The 18,766-nt window shown below is 46.8% G+C and overlaps 1 protein-coding gene across 28 annotated transcripts in view; it reads left to right on the top strand.

The window, feature by feature from the left end:
• ZNF618 (zinc finger protein 618) overlaps positions 1-18,766 on the top strand; it is a 214,572-nt gene that overhangs the window by 145,865 nt on the left and 49,941 nt on the right. For 23 of the 28 annotated variants that reach the window (XM_075905300.2, XM_075905317.2, XM_075905315.2 and 20 more), the window contains one exon: positions 3,449-3,487. The exons of the other annotated variants lie outside the window; for them this stretch is intronic. In XM_075905300.2, coding sequence (XP_075761415.2) covers positions 3,449-3,487 — 39 coding nt within the window. The remainder of the gene's footprint in view (positions 1-3,448; positions 3,488-18,766) is intronic. 28 annotated transcript variants of the gene reach the window in all.

Raw genomic sequence — 18,766 nt, 5'->3', positions numbered from 1 at the left:
GTCTGCCGACAGTGGCCAGCACCAGGTGCCCCAGAGAGGGTGGACCAAAGACAATGATCAAGTGATTTGTCTCCTGCCATCCTTCTCCAGCCTCTGACAAACACAGGCCAGGGACACCATGTCTATCCCCTGGCTAATAGCCTTTTATGGACCTAACCTCCATGAAATTATCTAGCTTCTCTTTAAACTCTGTTATAGTCCTAGCCTTCACAGCTTCCTCTGGCAAGGAGTTCCACAGGTTGACTACATGCTGTGTGAAGAAGAACTTTTTTTTATTAGTTTTAAACCTGCTACCCATTAACTTCATTGGTGTCCTCTAGTTCTTCTATTATGGGAACTAATAAATAACTTTTCTTTATTCGCCCTCTCCACACCAATCATGATTTTATAGACCTCTATCATATCCCCCCTCAGTCTCCACTTTTCTAAACTGAAAAGTCCCAGTCTCTTTAATCTCTCCTCATATGGGACCCGTTCCAAACCCCTAATCATTTTAGTTGCCCTTTTCTGAACCCTTTCCAAGGCCAAAATATCTTTTTTGAGGTGAGGAGACCACATCTGTACACAGTATTCAAGATGTGGGCGTACCATAGTTTTATACAGGGGCAGTAAGATATTCTGTCTCTTATTTTCTATCCCTTTCTTAATAATTCCTAGCATCCTATTTGCCTTTTTGGCCGCCGCTGCACACTGTGTGGAAGTTTTCAGAGAACTGTCCACGCTAACTCCAAGATCTCTTTCCTGATTTCTCATATCAAAATTAGCCCCCATCATATTGTATGTATAGTTGGGGTTATTTTTCCTGATGTGACTTATCCACATTAAATTTCATTTGCCATTTTGTTGCCCAATCACACAGTTTGGTGAGATCTTTTTGGAGTCCCTCACAGTCTGCTTCTGTCTTGACTATCCTAAGCAGTTTGGTATCATCTGCAAACTTTACCACCTCACTGCTTACCCCTTTCTCCAGATCATTTATGAAAAAGATGAACAGGATTGGTCCCAGGACTAACCCTTGGGGGACACCACTAGTTACCCCTCTCCATTCTGAAAATTTACCATTTATTCCTACCCTTTGTTTCCTGTCTTTTAACCAGTTCTCAGTCCAAGAAAGGACCTTCCCTCTTATCCCATGGCAATATAATTTACACAAGAGCCTTTGGTGAGGGACCTTGTCAAAGGCTTTCTGAAAATCTAAGTATACTATATCTACTGGATCCCCCTTGTCTGCATGTTTGTTAACCCCTTCAAAGAACGCTAATAGATTAGTAAGACATGATTTCCCTTTACAGAAACCATGTTGACTTTTGTCCAACAAATTATGTTTTTCTGCGTGCCTCACAATTTTATTCTTTACTATTGTTTCGACTAATTTGCCTGGTACTGAAGTTAGACTTACCGGTCTGTAATTGCCAGGATTGTCTCTAGAGCCCTTTTTAAATATTGGTGTCACGTTGGCTACCTTCCGGTCATTAGGTACGGAAGCCGATTTAAAGGGTAGGTTACAAACCACAGATAATAGCTCAGCGATTTCCCACTTGAGTTCTTTTAGAACCCTTGGATGAATGCCATCCAGTCCCGGAGATTTGTTAACATTAAGTTTTTCTATTTGTTCCAAAACCTCCTCTAATGACACTTCAATCCGGGACAGTTCCTCAGATTCATCACCCACAAAGGATGGTGCAGATTCGGGAATCTCCCCAACATCCTCAGCTGTGAAGACTGAAGCAAAGAAATCATTTAGTTTCTCCGCAATGGCTTTACCGTCAGGGTCCCAAGAGGTGCAGGCCGTAGGACACACCCAGCTCCCTCTGGCTAGCTTTGGCAGCTCAGTATGCCGGCTCTTCTGAATCCCATTGCTAGGTGCCTGACTCCATTCATTGTCCGGGGTGGGCTGAGTGTGCGGGTGTTGAGCAGTCTGTCGTACCCAGGTCTGACAGGATCCCTTCTGGCTTTACCACTATGACTGACTCAGATGTAGGAATCTCAGTGTTACACTAGGCACCTAAAAGTCATGGGTTGCAACATGGAGCATCCCAGGGCCCTAAAAACCCTTGTGATTCGAGCCCAGAGTATCTGGAAAAGTGACAAAGTGGCCCAGAGTTCTGGCATCCCTTAGGGAGAGAGCATCCGCTCTCCCTTTTACATTTGTATTTGTGTGTTTACACCACTTGTCCAGACTTGAGGCATAGGGATTTCAACAGTCATTTACAGGTTGAGCCTCTCTGATCCAGAAACATCTGTGGTCCGGCATGATTTGAGTGAGCTGGATGTCCACTTTTCATGAGTTTGGCCAAGTTTCTGGTCCCATAAAAGTTGTTCACAGCCACCAGTCCCGGCTCTTAGTGTTCTGTGTTGTCCTTTAGCGCTATTGTACCCCTAAATGTCCTCTAACACCCTAGTAAGCTGTGGAAGTGTTGGTAATACTGCTAGACAATCTTGACCTCCCGTGGGCCATAAAATTCTCTCATTCGGAACTGGTGAGGTCCCGAGGGTTCCAGACTAGAGAGGTTCCACCTGTAGTAGAAAATGTTGGATTTACATTTACAAATTCAGTTGGTAATACCTGAACTGTTGAGCAAACTTCACCCAGCCTGTCTGGCCATTCCCGCCACAAATCCACTGGGACTATCTGCTCTCACACCAACACTTGTGCAGTCTCCAAAGTTTTGCATTTTTTTGAAAAGGGAGGACATAAAGAGCCAATGGGGCCTTGCAGAACCACTCATTCTCTGCTCATCTCTTCAGTGATAACATCTGGGGGAGAAGAATAGCTGGGGCTGCAGCCAGCCGCAAGGTGGGAGATCAGAGAGATCTCTGCCATCTAGCGCACCAGAGAGAGAGGCTCTGGTCTCCCGCCTGTGCTGACAGGAGAGCCTCTCCTGACCGACACAGGCACGCCACCTCCCTGAGAGAACTGTGCACCAGGAGTTGAGTCAGTATAACGGCATCGCTCAGGGATGTGGACAACCTGGGAGCCTTTCATGACCGAGAGCCCCCAAACAGCTGCACTTTGAGAGAGAGACCTGGGCAGGCCTCATTCCCCATCCCCACCTCCTGATTAAGCTGCTTAATCTGGAGGGAGCCTTCAGCATGAGGCCTGCAAAGACTCATGGTATTCTCCTCCCTCAGTAGGACCAGGCACACCCGGACTGGCTCTGCTGAATTAGGGCTGAGTTCAGAGCTGCAGTTAGTCAGAGTTGGCATCCCTGGGGGCTGGTCTCTGTTGCATCTGCTGTGTCATGCGTGTTCTAGAAAAAGGGACTTGCAGCCAGCTATGGCCTGGGTATTACAGAGCCTGGCGGACAGAGACTGCAGAGCCAGAAATTACAAAACTGCAGCTTCCCCCCTCTCCCCCCGCCCCGAGACCCAGGCGACGTCGCTGTGTGCTGTCAAACGTCTGGTAGGATGTGCTGGCAAGTCTAAGTGCGGCTCTTTCTCTTTGCAGACACTGAAGCTGCCTCAGGTGAAGGAGCCTCACAAGGCAGTAAGTACTAACTTCACTGTGTGTGTGTGAGGGGGGACTGGCACCCGGTGCCGTGGCTGCGGGCACGTTCCTGGGGAAGCCGTTCACCTCTCAGCCAGGGAAACCTTCCCGTTGAGTGGTACGGTTCGGCGCATGTGGGACGGTCCCGGCTCTCACGGCAGTATGGGCATGACGGAGTTTACCTCATCTGGCTGGTCGCTCCCCTCCCGTTTGTGGGGCTGAGATCTTTTCTGAGGTGACGGTGACTTACGCAGCTCAGAGGGGAGACACGGAGGGGCTGGGTTCGGTATGGCAGGCAGAGTTCAGTCGTGTGACCGTTCTCTCGCTTTAAAAAGCGGCAGGTGAGTTGGCTTGGAACGGGACAGAAGGGGGCGATGTCATTGTTATTGTGCGAGGCACAGACGCCTGTAGTCTCCTCACGAATTAAAATGGTTCCTATTAATGACAACAGTGAATTGTCCAGCCCGTCCCGCATCTTTGGTTGTAATTGGGCAGATCCCTGTGTTTGTGCTGATCTCTCGTGGGAGTTGTGCTGTGCTAGGCCGCATTCCCTCGGCACTTTTCCACAGAGTACCACAAGAGGGCGACTTGCACTGTGCTCACGAGCAAGCCGCGCGGGGCGCGCATTCTGAGTTTAGCGCACGAAAGGTGCTTTTTCCTGTTTCATTCTGTCCATTGAAATTTGTGGTGTTAAGCCAGTGCTTTGGGGTTGGCCCTGCTTTGGGCAGGCTGGACTCGATGACTCCTGAGGTCTCTGCCCGCCCTGAGATTCTACAGTTTGCTGCTGTGTGACCATTCAGGCAGTTCTGACACTTGAGGTGGCTTTACCACATGCCCTTTTACGCACCTCGAGTGATGCTGAGTTTGTCGGTGGAGCAAGGCCACAAGGAAATGGAGACATCTCAGTGTGCCCCAAATTCCCGCTTCTTTCCACACTTTCCCCAGTGCTCTAGCACGGTGTCATGGGAATTGGGTGATAGCCAAGTGACATGGTCATTGGTGATTCTGTCTCTACGGTGCGTATGGCTCAGGGAAGAGGCTCCTCTTCCTTCCCAGTAATGCTGTTGTGAGGCCGTTGACTCCTCATTCTCCAGGAATCTCTTCTGGGTGAAACACTTCCCTCTTTCTGCCGTGCTCTGAGCTGGCAGAAGCTGGTTCTGCTGCACAATGGCGGCTGGACCGTGAAGAGACACGTGAGAAGTCCTCCTGAAGGTCCTGGGAGCTGCACTCCACCAGCCCTCTCTCCAGGACACCAAGCACGGGGCAGTGGGGAGCCATAACAAAACAAAGCCATGTCCATAGAAACCCAGGAAGGGCTCATTGCCTTAGCCATCTTCCATCTCCACCCTGATGCCTGTCTCCCACCAGCCCCTTGACCAAAGCAATGAGCAGAATCCATTGAGTCCCAGTTTGCAAAAAGCTCTTCCTGGCTAGGAACGTATTGAGGGTTTCCAGTTAAAAAATGTATCAAGAGTCTTGAACTGCTGAGTGTTCTTCTTGAAGCCACAGCTCATGGAGGCCTGTCATTCCGTGATGCCCTGTGCTTTCATTGAAAAAGAGAAGCAAGTTTCCAGCCATAGTAGTTGTAGAACATATTGTGATTTTTATTTTTTGGGGGGGAGGCCAGATTCATGGTACCTGCAGGCTTGAGGCTAGTGATACGTGACCTCCAGGGACTGATGTTGGTGTCTCAGAGTTGCTCTTCCTCTCTTGGGGCACATCTAAACTACGTTTTAATTTCGAATGAGGATATGCAAACTCCACGGGAATTTGCATATCTTCTTCCGATTGCTTTTTCGAAAGCGGGTGTTTAGGAAGTGAAAGTAGTCTGGACGCAGTTTTTTCAGAAAAAGCCCTTTTTCGAAAAACCACGTAAACCTCCTTTTTCTTAGGAAGAGCAGTTTTTTTCGAGAAAGGGTTTTTTTTTCTGAAAAAAATGCGTCCAGACTACTTTCACTTTCAAAAGACCCGCTTTCAAAAAGATGTGCAAGTTCCCATGGAGTCTGCATATCCTCTTTCAAAATGAAAACGTAGACTAGACATGCCCTTGCTTCACTAAATGGCTCAGGGTTGTTATTCACCAGGTGTCTCCCTCTCCCGTTGACACTGGATGCTGCAGTTTCGTCTTTTATTCTGTAGCAGCTTCTCTGCAGCTGCCTGGTGCTTCCCTTTGTCCTTGGTGATACCCCAGCATCTTTCCAGCCTCTTCTCCACCATGCGTCTTAGTCAACAGACGCTTCTGTGTCCTGCAGTGCCTCGGGAACGCCCATTGCATGTTCTGTGGAGGAGGCTTTTATATGCTGCGCTTATTGTGAATTAAAATCCACATTGGTCATCTGTAAAGTCAGAGGACACAGGATCTAGCAAGGCAGGATGCCTGCTGACAGGCCAGGAAGGAAAACAAGAAATTAAGAAGAAACTGAAGAGTTTTAGTTGCTTTAAATTATTTTGTGCTCCCCGTACGATTTCCATTTGTCATGGAAATTATTTTCTCAGCTGAATATTAAGCTGTTTGGCTGGAGCTGCTGTTGGTAAATTCACATGGTTCTGATTTCCAATTACACTTTCCTTCCTCTTCCTCCTTGTTGCTATGATGATTCTCCTCATCTTCGTCATTTTCTCCCTTGTGGATGAATTGAAGCCCTGAGCAATACTGGCCTTCCCTGGACGTTCTCCATTTCCCTCTCAATGGCTTTCTTGTTTCCTCGTCGGTCTGTTTGCGTCTAATTTATTTTAAGAACTTCTTATTTATCTTTCTTTCCTTGCTATTTTTGTTTTGCTCGCTGCTCCAGTCCCGTCCCCATGACCCAGTTTGGATCTGAACTTCCTTTATATTAACAGACTTCCTTATTGTTTCAGTCTTTCTTTGCTATTTTTCCTCATTGGCCATTCTAGCCTTTTGGCTTTCCGTAGTCGTTGACTCTCTAGACAGGGCTCATCCTCTTCCTCCCCAGAGCTTCAAGATTTCAGGGGTGCAGTAAACTTCTGGTTTCTCTCACCTTGTGAGAGTTTCCTGCTTTTCCCATTAGTTCCCAAGCGGCAGGAATCCAGGGATGCAGTTTCCATTTACCCTAAACTGTTAATGGGACTCCCCCTTCATGCAGCCAGAGGGCCTGCAACACCAGCTCAAAAATCAAGGAGAAATGCCAGCTCCGCCACACGTCCTGTCCTGTACCGATTATTTTTGTAGTGACTCCCTGGAGCCAGTTCTTGTTCATGCCAGCATCTTCCACATAGTGTTCTCAGGAGGGGCACTTGTGAAATGCCAGCTCTCGGCAGAGGACAATGGCGTAAACGCTCCTCCCTCCTATGGTCTTGTTTTGCACAGTGGTTTGTCTGCTTGCTTTGTTGTGTTATCAGCAGGGCTCGACAAATAATGTAATCTACTCGCCCTGGGCGAGTAGATTACAACCCGGAAGAGCCGGCGCAGAGCGATCTGTGCAAAACGCAGAACAACGCGAAACCATGCGGCTGACGAGCGGGGCTCGCCGCCGCTTGGTGAGCCCTGGTTATCAGTATAGTGAATAGAGCTGTGAAGTGAGTGTACTGCCCCTTGTGTCCTGGAGGAGGAAGTTCTGGGAGTGCTTCACGGAAAGGGAAGGGCTGAGATACACCTGAAACCAGTTAACCTGCCTGCAGTCAACCTTAGCAAGAGATGTACGTGTTCCAAACTCCTGCCTGAAAGGAGCTTTGAAGACTCCCTTGGACTCATGATGGGTTAACCATTTTAAAAAGGCTGCACCTTGCTTTGAGGTTCTAAAATCAGCTGGGTAATCTCTGCATGTCATCTGCCTGTTTTGACTCAGGCTCTCTTCTGAATGGGACAGAGACCAGATTTGGAGGCAAGGAAGTGGTCTTGGGGAAGGCACTAGAGTCACTTCCTCCCAGGCTACTGAGCAAAGTTCCCAAAACACAGAGGACAGTGTTGCCCATGGGTCTCAGACCTGACAGGGTTAAAGTGTTAATAAAACCCTTGTTCAGCTGTTACAACATTCAACAGTTATCTCCTAGGGGAAAAAAAAGAATTTGAAAAAATTGTTTCACCGTTCTTTGACACAGGTGTCACTAGTATTTAGAGTCGCTTTTAGATATTTTCAATAATACTTTAAGGTATTTAGGTTACTTTATATTGTCCATTATAACAGACTTTTGTGGCCTTGTTCTGAGACGTTCTCGCATCCCCTTGCTTGGAGCAGGCCTTACATATTCAGCACGGAGAAACTTTTCAAAGACAATAGTGTTGATGTTATATATTTAGAATGCTGTCATCTGTTTGACGTGGTACTGCACAACATTTCAGTTAAAAAACCAAGGGCGATGTAAAATCCGCCTGGCACACATTAAATGGACACAACTGCTCATGGTTATGAAATGGATTGTGTAACCTAATCGATAGATCTCAAAAGCGAATGGCAAATGGGGAGTCACCATCAAGCAGGTATGTTTCTAATGGGGCCCCACAGAGATCAATTCTTGGCCTGATGCTCCTTAACATTTTTTATTGGGAGTGGGGCTTGGGTGGAAGGGGTGGGTTTGGGGGCTTGCCTCCCCCAGCCCTACCTTCACCCACCTCCCATTCAGATTATTTTACCTTTGCGTTTGGAACTGATGGTTGTGACCGCAGCTGTATCCTTTCTGGTGTCCACAATTCCAGGAGGACCTGGAACGATGGATCTGGATCCATGCATGGAGTTCCAAGGCACTATGGTCATACAAATAATAACCCATTTGGTATAAAAGGTCAGGTTGTACCTTCCAGCCGTAACAGAGCTCTCTGCTCAGGTTCTTAATTTCTTTGGCTAGTTTGAACATTGAACATCCAACTTCCACTCTTATCCCTCCCGATGACTAACTCTCCTTCCCTATTGCCAAATGTCGTAAATTCCCCAAGGGTGCATGTTTCATCGTGAGGCATGATTACAAATTGAAATACCTTTCCATATGTTCAGGCATTTGACCTATGAAAAAGGTGGAGGTGGAAGAAGGATTACTGCTGCCATACTGCTGGTTGAAGAGATGGTCCTGTGTGTTTTATCACTCTACTGCCTGGTGTGCGTTTGATGAAGTATGCCTATCTTCCCTACTTCATGTGTCCCTGACCTTGCTGTAGGGAACGTAAGAAAATGGTAACTTAGATTCAGGGTGTGAATTATCCTCTGTAAAGCACAGAGGGTTCACTCTCTATCAGTATGAACTGGATCTAAGAAAGTTGCGAAATAGGAGAGACATTTTGGTTTTTAGCCATGCATGTTCAGACACACCAGCTGTATCTTCCATGGTGCAGAACTTCATCCATAAGGCGTGTGATCTCTTTGTTGCATGCTAGAATTGAGTTATGAGAGGTCAAAAGAAAATTTAAACTCTTCAAAAGGCAATGCATTGTAAATATTCACAGCCTTATGAAACCAAAAATGATTGGCCTGCTCTTTTAAAACTTTATTTCCCTTTGGGCTGAGACTGAGCATGAGAAAATTCAGCCTGAAGGGAATTTCATGTAGAAAGCAATAAATGACTGGAAATGAGGATGTGGGCTGGAATGCCATTAGCAGATTTCACTGTGGAGTCCCAGGAATACCCTGCATGTGCAAAGAGAGCATTACGATTGTGAGTTTAAATCATAAAGTTAATAAATGCAAAAGTGAAGGGTTTCTTGCACCCACAAGATATATTGAATGTAACAGTCCAACTACTAATTGAAATGAATGTTCAAACTGGGGTAGTTAATGTTAACTGAAGATTAAATAAGAACCTTTAATATCTCTCTCTCTCTCTCTCTCTCTTTTAGCACACACACACACACTCAGATTTGCAAGTTGATGTTTCATTAGAATAGAGTTTGGCATTAAATTGCTGCTTGAAAAAAGTCAGATAGCAGAAGGTAGAACAGCTGACTGTGGAGTTATGCACTTGTGATTGGTGTAACTCATTAGTGCTATACACATTATCCAGTTCAAATTCTAGCAGAAATTTCATACCGTGTGTCTGGAAAAGTGAACGTTTAGGCACTTCTAACTTCTTAATTTAGATCTGAAAATATCCAAACTTATTACTGCTTTGATTCCCTAGTGGGAACTAGCCAAGTAGGTTTTTTTTAAGAGAGCAAGGGGGGTGGGGGGGAAGGAGAGGCAGGGCTATAAGTGGGTAATTGCCACAAATGGGTGACCTTACCAGCTGCAATCACCAGAGAGGAATCTCATTACTCTCAGCACTTGGGAAACATCAGGTGCATCTATCCTGAAATGTATGAAGGAACAAACAATCCTTCAACTTAGAGTGGACCAAATTGATTTTGGACCCCCTGAGATCACGTGTAGACCATATTGTTCTTCTGAGACATATTACAGAACAAGCACTTCTTGTGGTAAATTTTATAGATTTCCAGATGACCTTTGACAGCCTACCCAGCACAGCAAAAATAATCTGAATAATCAAGGATCGACATGATATTGCAGCGTGTGCAGTCAGAGCTGGTGACATCAGCTAATGATTTGCAGTGGTGTCTGGGGGAAGGCACTTTTGTTTGTACCCGCCATTGATTGTAGCACGGGTAAATGAACTGCAGAACTAAGGAATGTTCTGAACAAATGATGACGCACAATCCTGCCCAGGCTAATGTTTTGCTTAATGGAAGAGAAGTCCCATCTTTTGGCCGATACAAGTCGGTTTGTTCATCAGCAAGCAACCATCTATTTTGTCTTTCATCAGTGGGCAAAAGAGAACCATTAGAATTATGTCCTACTGTATTGACACTGCAACTGCCCTATAGACCTCCAGCTGGGACAACAGATCCTCTTTGGATGCATATATCCATTATCAGAACCCAAGCTCAGCCCTAAATGAATACCTGGCCCTCCAAATTCCCTGCTGGAGCTCCCAGCCTTTTTGTTAAAATGAGGATGAGACATTGCCCTTGTATGTTGATTAAGGGGCTCTCAAAATTATTACCATCAAGAATAAACACTCTCTTCTGCTGATCACATCATATTGGAGAACAGCGTTCGTCTCCCACTTTTAGCAGGAATTCGTCCTCCTTGTAGACATCAGGCCATGTCTCTGCAACTCCTATCATCTCCAAATAGATGGGCAGTCAGAATAGGTCAAACAAGTTTTAGAACAGTACCTGTGACATTTTATCAGCCTCTACCAGAATGACTGGGTCCAATTTTTGCCCCTCACCGAGTTCACTTACGACAGCCCAGCAAAGCCCCGTTTTTCCCTAATGATGGTTTCCATCCCTGGTTCCTCCTGCCCCTCCCTTGACTTCTCATGTCCCTGCCAACTTTGACCTGGTCAGACATCTCCCTCACATCTAGGAGTAGCTAAGACCCCAGATGGACACTGCCAAGGCAGATTTCAGGCTGTTTGCTGCCTGCTACTGCCAGGTGAAACACCCTTCACTGTCTCGGCAAGGTTTGGCTCTCCACAAAACACTTGGGCATCTCCCATTCCTCCCACAAACTTGACTGCTGATACCTTGGGCCTTTCCTTGTTATCCAGTAAACTAACGCAGCCACATTCCACCTCCAGCTACTCCCCTCTCCCCCACCAAGTGAATACGCTCTGTATTCCATGCCTGTTTGCAGAAAAAACACAGTCCCTCAGCTTCCTGTTGGAATGAATGCAGACCGCTTGGATGGTAATGGTGGATGGTCAGGAAGAATACCTGGAGAACTAAAGCCTCAGTTCCAAAGCTCTCCGAGGGAAGTTCCTCTACCTGGTAGAATGGGAAGGTCTTGACCCTAGCCTGTCCCTGGATCTTGATTCCAGTGTCACCCTTCGTCCCGTCCCAACCCTACATCTGGTTCCATCTCTGCTCCATCCCTTAGGCTTGACTACCAGGAGACGGTACATGACAGTACTGCCAGGCAAAGTTATTATTTTGGCACCTTATTTTTATATGGGGAATTGGATCTTTTTCTTCTGATTCTCCTGTCAGGGCCAGCAGTCCCCTCATCTCTTTTCTGCATGGGAATTCTGTTGCACATCTCCACATTAATGCACATTGTAGCCATACTAAAAGTTCTATAGTTCATGCAGATGCTGCATCCTAGAGGTCACAAAGCCCTGTTGTTTCTCTCCTGGCCTATATGATATTGCAAAGACCCTGGCACTGAGAAGAAAAGTGCTAGCATTTGGGGGTTTATAAATGTTGATGATCATCACAAATGATGTACAATAGACTGCCACAGAATTGGTAATAAACACAAATTTAAAAAAACCCTGAAAATTCCTACCATACAGAATGCATCGATTAAGTTACTATTCATAGACAACCAGATATTGACATTTGGCAAATTTCATATAAAGTCTCCAGACTGTAAAATATATTTATTCCAGCATAAGGAGGTAGAGTTGGAGTCAATTCTAACGTTTACTCTAATTCATCAGTTTGTCCCAGAAATGCCAGTAAAATCGGTTTTGAAGATTTTTTTTTAAAAAAAATCTCTCCTTTTGTAGTTAGTAAAAGATACAGCCATCATCTTCCAATGATGCTTGAAATTTAGCAGGTTGAGGGGGGCATATTTACTAGCCCCAGTTTTTTGCAAGTTCTTCCTTGTGCCTGAATTCTTGGCCAACTAAATTACACGGTGACTGTTTCAGTAAACATTACAATGTGATGAACCTAAAAAAAAGTCTTGCAAAAATCTATCACCGTTCTTTACAAACTGAAAAACAATTAAGACTCTAGCATTTCATCCTGTCTACTAATTCCTCTTCTCTTGAAGAATTTCTAGCTGTTTTCACATGTCAAATCTTTTATAATAAAGCAGAACAAGAGGATTATCATCTTCTGAGCTCTCCCTTAAACCTAGCACATCAATGTTGGATGTCCTGGATGTATTAGCAGTATTGCGGTGCATAGTATTACGTAGTAGTACTGAGGTGCGTCCTGTATCCCTCCATGTCAAATTGTAGAAGATCCTATAAGCCAACCCCTGTTGGAATTAATTTGACTCCACTCAGGATAGAAGGTAGGTTAGAGCTGCTCAAGGTGGAAGATAAAATTTCAGTGGGGAAATCTACACCAGGTTGTCTCCTCAGCTCTGCTCATTACATTTCTAGCCTTGTTTAAAGTTCTCAGCTGTCCAGCTTCCATCTTGGCGAGTGTTACCCAAAGAAGCCTCATCAGGAAGGAGAATCAGTAACCCTGGTGGCAATGACACACAGATGTAATCAAGAGAACGGGATAGAGGAACAGTCAAGACCATGACTATATAATTTTTTTAATGAGTAGGAAAATCAAAGTCAAAAATACACTTCTGCAACCAGGTTCTTTTGATTCCAAATAGGATAAAAATGTCTCTTTATGGTGTAAGAGCCAATCGCGGCTCCACAGTGAAGTCTGCATTGAGCTTTGCACTTACAGAAGGGATTTGGCATACTTCTTATATATGGAAAATACATTCTGTCCTTCCCAGCATTTATTCAAGCACAGAGGACTATTCTGAGGGTTTGCAAATAAATACATTACTGATGGTTTCATTACTCTGGGTTTAAATTCATTTGTAAATGGGTCCTTTAAGAAATGTAGACCCTTGGGTCAGATTTTTTTTTTCCTTTGTCTTGAATGCTCTCATCTCATGCGTTGTCGAGCCACACAGAAATGTTGTTGCCATGGATAAATTTTAAAAGCATCCTTTAGGGCATTTTGATCATTATCCTTCCTAAATGAAAATTCGTAAGTGGCCTCTGTGTATGCCCACTTCCGCAAGATAGCGCTGTTGGCGTTGAGCTGTGGAATTTTCCTACCAAGGAGTGGCACTGTCTGTTCCTTTGTGACCACTGATAGTACAGCAAGTTTGACTCACACATAGTGTTCTGGATGCTTTCCTCGTCTGTTTTTCTTTTGATTTTGCCCTTGAGCGCCTCTGACCGTCTGAGTTTGGTACCCCGGTCCTTTTCTCACTTCCGTTGATCTCTGGCAGGCCGCCAACCAACTTTGGAAAGCCTTCAGCGTGGTGGTTCTCCAGCCAAGTCACAGAGTCTAAGAGAATCCTTTCTGGCTTATTAATGAGTCCGATACATAGGTCTTCGGTCTCAACTCTGGCCCGTTTAAATTCATCCCCTTGTCCAGGCTCCCAAGTAAGCTCTGTCCCCTTGGGATTTCTGCCACTTTACTGAAGCTAGAAGAATCATGAAGAAATAGTGCTCATAGAGCACAGATTCATCTGGATGAGATGCTGCAGTGGAAGAGCTGCTCTCACACAACCCTACAGATAGGCAAAGCTCCTCAGGCAAAATATGCAAGTCGAGCACCAACTTTGGACATTCGCTAGCCTCAAGTGACTATGTGGCTGGCTTAAGTAACATCTGCTTCCTGGTGCCATCCGGATGAGCCAGTGGCTGAGCTCCCAGTGCCAGCCAGCACGTTGATCCCCGCAATGCTCTGCGTGGCCTACCTCTCCCCAGGTAAATCATCCAGCCTTTTGTGGAAATCATTCCTTTGGTGGAACCCCTTCTGGGAAAAATCTGTAGAACTCTAGTTCACGTTTCCAGAAGTTTTGACTAGTTCCACGACCTGGAAGTGTCTGAATGAGCTTGGAAGCGTTTCAGCCGGGTTCTCTCAGCAACGCGGCCTTCTGCACTGAAACCTTGGAAATGTTCCTTGGCCCAGATTGAATTAGCTCCAGTAACTACTGGCGTGCCAGGCAGTGGCTTTCCACCTACCCGCATGACTAACACTTCCAATCCGAAAGTAATGCCGAGACATCGAGAGTAATGTTAAAACATGGAAGGCTATGAGTACCTTAAGACATGCACTGGCATTAATGTTTGGTTTCTGAAGACAGAGCATCGAGAGCTTTCTTAGGCTTTGCTCCATCATCATCTGCTGATGCTGGATCACCGTGTCTGTGGACTTCCTCTTCCTGTGTGCAATGAACTGCGTGTGGACAACCCCAGAACTACCAAGGATCAACAATAAATACATTGAAAAATGAATGTGGCCACCCACTCCTGGAAGCACACTACTTAAGTACCAAGCCTTGGTTCTGGTCACTGTTGGAACCTCAGCTGCAAACTCCCCTGATGCTCTAGTCCTGGAACCTTTTCTGTTGTGGCGCCAGGAAAACCTTGGCCATCTGCTTCCCGCACAGGTGCCTCGGAAATGTTCTCAGATTGTTTTAAATGTAACTTACTGCCTGAATATTCAGGCAGTAACAGTGCCCAGTGGCAAAGCACTTACCATGTAAACCGACGGGTCCTGCCTGAGGTTCAGAACGCCAGTTTCTCAGAATTGTTGGATTGTAGACCAGTCCTGCAGGCAAAGCACGTGAAGCGACATTGACATTGACTCATGGCAGAAGGTGATCTAGACTCCATCTCTGTTACATCAGTCCAGCTAGTCACAAGTATCCAGGAGATGTTTTCCCTTTAAAGCCTTAAAATGAGAGCGAGAAGAGAGACCCTTGTTGTTCTGACTTCATATAGGCTGGTCATCAGAGCATTCATGTCTGTATCGAGACTTTGATCCTCAGGAAGATTCCTAAAGGGTGTAATTCAGGGCTTGGCAAAATACGGCCCGGGGGCCAGATCTGGCCCGCCAAGCCACCAGATCTGACCCGTGGACCATCCTGCCGGGACCCTCAGGCACAAACAGCTGCCACAGTTTAAAACACAGTCCCTTAGGCTCTGCTTTGCAGAAAGGGGGAGGTTTCATGTGATCTCCCCGTCCCTGGCCCAATCCTCAGATCCTATTGGCCAGAAACAACTGGCCAGTAAGAACTGACCTCAGGCAATCTCTCCACTCCGATTGGCTGGAAACAGCGGAGCTGAGAGATTGGCCTGACAGACTGGGGCGGGGCAAGCCTCTTCCCGCACCGGAGTTGAGAGCCACTTGGAGGGAGCAGCCTGCATTTTCAAGGGGGCTAGGGCTGCAGCAAGCCGGAAGCCCAGCCTGCCTTGGGGGTGCTGCAGTCTGCTGGCCAGGAGACACTTAGGTAAACTCTTCCCAGCCAGCGCCTGGCTCTGGCACCCCAGCCCCTCCTGCATCCCAGCCCCCTCCCCCAGATCACCGTCCTAACCCTTGATTAGCCTGCCCCAGGTAACAACTCCTTCCCAGACACTGTGCCCCCGCCTATACCTCTCCCCAAGCCAGAATCCTCTCCTGCACATATACCCACTCCCTGACTCTACACCTCAATCCCCTGACCCAGGTCACAACTGCCTCCTTCACCCAAACACCCTCTCAGATCCCACACCGTCTCCTGCACCCCAGTCCCTTACCCCATGCACCCTTCTGCACCCAGCCTCCAACCTAGACCCCGCATCTCCTCCACAGAAAAGTTCAGCCCTGGACCACTTCCCAAAATCTTGGAGTGGCCCCCCCGACCAAAAATTATTGCCAACCCCTGGTGTAACTGGATGGCTAGCCTGGCCTTTTCCTCGGCCATCTCTGTGGCTCCCATAAGATTGGTTATAAAGCAACATGCATTAGTAATGCTGCTTACTTGTGAGCCATTTATGTCGCAGGTCAGCCAAGATGCCCAAAGTGAATGTAACACGGGCACAGCATGGAATTGATTTCTTACCTCCCTTCTCGGTAATATTTCCAGATGTTATACTGCAACGGCACCATGTTCTCTGGGCTTTTTAAGGCCTTTGGGCTGTATTAGAAGTGAAACCTCAAGTTGAAGGCTCAGAAGTTGAGTCATCTGATTAGCTTGCAAGACTTCCTTCCTTTGATGAAGACCAGAGACTCATCTGCCAAAAGCACAGATGTCTGTCTTACATCTGTGTAGATTATCTATTATGTCCGGATCAGACCTCTTCATTACCATGAAGAGCATCTAACGTCTCCAGTTCTGCTGGAGGAGCCATTTTAAGATGTGATAGAATACCTCATGTATCTCAAGGACCAAGGCTTTGTCTCTCAGGGTTCATCTGGCCCGGCATTCCATCCAGCTGCTCTATCTTTGCAAGCACCCAGTTCCATCATGAGATCTCAACTTGGTTCTCTCCGTCTGCACGGGACCACCCTTCGAGACCGTGGTCACTTGCTTCCTCCTGTATCTCCCTTGCAAGGTGGTATCCATCACCTCAGCCTGGCATGTCTCAGAGCTCTGTGCTGTCATCTGAACCGCTGAACTCTGTATTTCATAAGGACAAGGTTCAACTGAAACCTCAACCAACTTTTCTTCTGAAAGTGAAGTCCAGCTTCCATACTAGCCAGGATATTTTCCTGCCAGTCTTCCACCCGAAACCTCATAAGAGTTTGTGGGAGCAACAACGGCACTCCCTTGACACCAGATGGGCTCTCGCCTTCTACGTCGATTGCACCAAACCCTTCTGGGAAGCCTCCCCAGCTCTTCGTTGCAGTGGCAGAATGAATGAAAAGTTTGCCCGTGTTGGCTCAGCACATCCCTTCCTGGATCACGTCCTGAATCCAGACATGCTGTGATAGAGCCAAGATCCCTATGGCACCTTTTACGGCACATTCAACCAAGGTTCAGGCCTGCTCAGCTGCTTTTCTAGCCCACTTTCCTCTCCAGGAGAGCTATAGAGCAGCAACATGGGAGTCTGTCCATATCTTCACATTGCATTACACCATCATGCACCAGGCTAGACCAGATGCAGGGTTTGGCACAGAGGTGCTCTGGTCAACGACTCGTTGACTCCGACCCCTCCTCCTGGGTCAGGCTTGTTAATCACCTGAATGGAATTGATTTGAGCAAGTACTCGAAGAGAAAATGGTTACATACCTTTGTAACAGTTGTCCTCAGGGATGTGTCGTTCATATATATCCCATACCCACCCTCCTTCCCCTCTAAGCAGGGCTGGCTCGAGCCATTCCTGCGCCCCAGGCAGCAGGTGCATGACGCATGCGCGGCTTCGCCCCCGGGCGCATGCGCAGCTCCGCCCCTTCCCCTCCCCTCCCCCCGGCACACTGCGCACTTTACAGCTGCAATCAGGCGTGCGGTGCCCGATTGCAGCTCTAACGGCCGCCGCGCAGCCCACGGGTGCACGGCGCCTGATGGAAGCTCTAAGGGGTGCCGCGCAGCCGGGTGCACAGCGCCCCCCATAGGTTGGCACCCCGGGCAGCTGCTCAGCTAGACCCCCATTAATCCGGCCCTGCCTCTGAGTAGCCAGCAAGAAGGAACCGAAGTGAGGGTCAGGGTTGCAGGGTCATATGGGCTACATCTACACTGCTGCGCTATTTCGGGATACCAGAGATAACCCAAAATAGCTATTCTGCATCTTTTGAGCATGCTCTTTATTTCAAAATATAACGGGCTCACTATTCCGACACCCCTGTAAACCTCGTTCCACGAGGAGTAAGGGACGTTTCGGAATAGCCGTTTATTTCGCAATAAGTGCTGTGTAGACAGTGCCAAATTTTGAAATAAGCTATTTCAAAATATCATCGAAATAAGAGACGCAGTTTGTGCAGCTCAAACTGCAAACCTTTATTTTGACCTATGGTGCAGTGTAAATGCACCCATGTAGAGCTCCACAGCCAACCTGACAGGTAGTACCTAGGGTGAAAAGCTTCTGACAGTCCTGCACGCGGTGTGCAAGCACCTGAATGGAATAGAGATGAGCAGCACATCTTGAAGAACAGGTTACAAAGGGAAGTGACCATTTTATCTGTGGCCTGTGCTCGTACTTTATGTTAAATAGTGTTGGGCCAAGAGCCAATCCCTGCGGAACCCTCCCAGAAACACATCGCTTGAGGATGATTCCCCATTTACAATTGCACGTTGCGACCTCTGGCTTAGTTTTAGTCCATTTAACATGTTCCATATTACTTTTATGTCATTCTCATTTTTTAACCAAAATGTTGTGTGGTACCAAGTTATACACCTTGCCAAAGTGAAAACATATTATAGCAACCCTCTCAGCCAAACTACGAATCTTGTCAAAAAAGAGAGCGGGTGAGCTTGACAGGACCTCTTTTCCATACACCCATGTTGATTTGAAATTAATCACATTGCTCTCCCTCAATTCTTTATTAATTGAGTCCTGCGTCCGCTGCTCCGTTATTTTGCCTGGGATTGATGTCAGACTGGCAGGCCTGGAATTACCTGGGTCATCCTGTTTACTCTTTTTAAAACTTGGCACAACATTTGTCCAGTCTTCTAGGACTTCCCCACTGCACCGCCTCCAGGCTAATTCGTTTTCTATGGATTTCAGTTTCCTTTCTAGGGTGGGCGGCTTCATCTTCTAACCTATCGTTTAGTCCCACTCTCCCTTTGCAACGTACTAGTTTCTCCTCTTCTGGAACTGTGAAGGAGTTTCATCACCTAAACGTATTACAGCCAATGTTGTCTTCTCATAGAG

Source organism: Pelodiscus sinensis, chromosome 23, assembly GCF_052426305.1.
Source record: "Pelodiscus sinensis isolate ZL-2025 chromosome 23, ASM5242630v1, whole genome shotgun sequence".
Classification (NCBI taxonomy): Eukaryota; Metazoa; Chordata; order Testudines; family Trionychidae; genus Pelodiscus; species Pelodiscus sinensis.
This window is presented reverse-complemented; position numbering and strand designations above follow the sequence as displayed.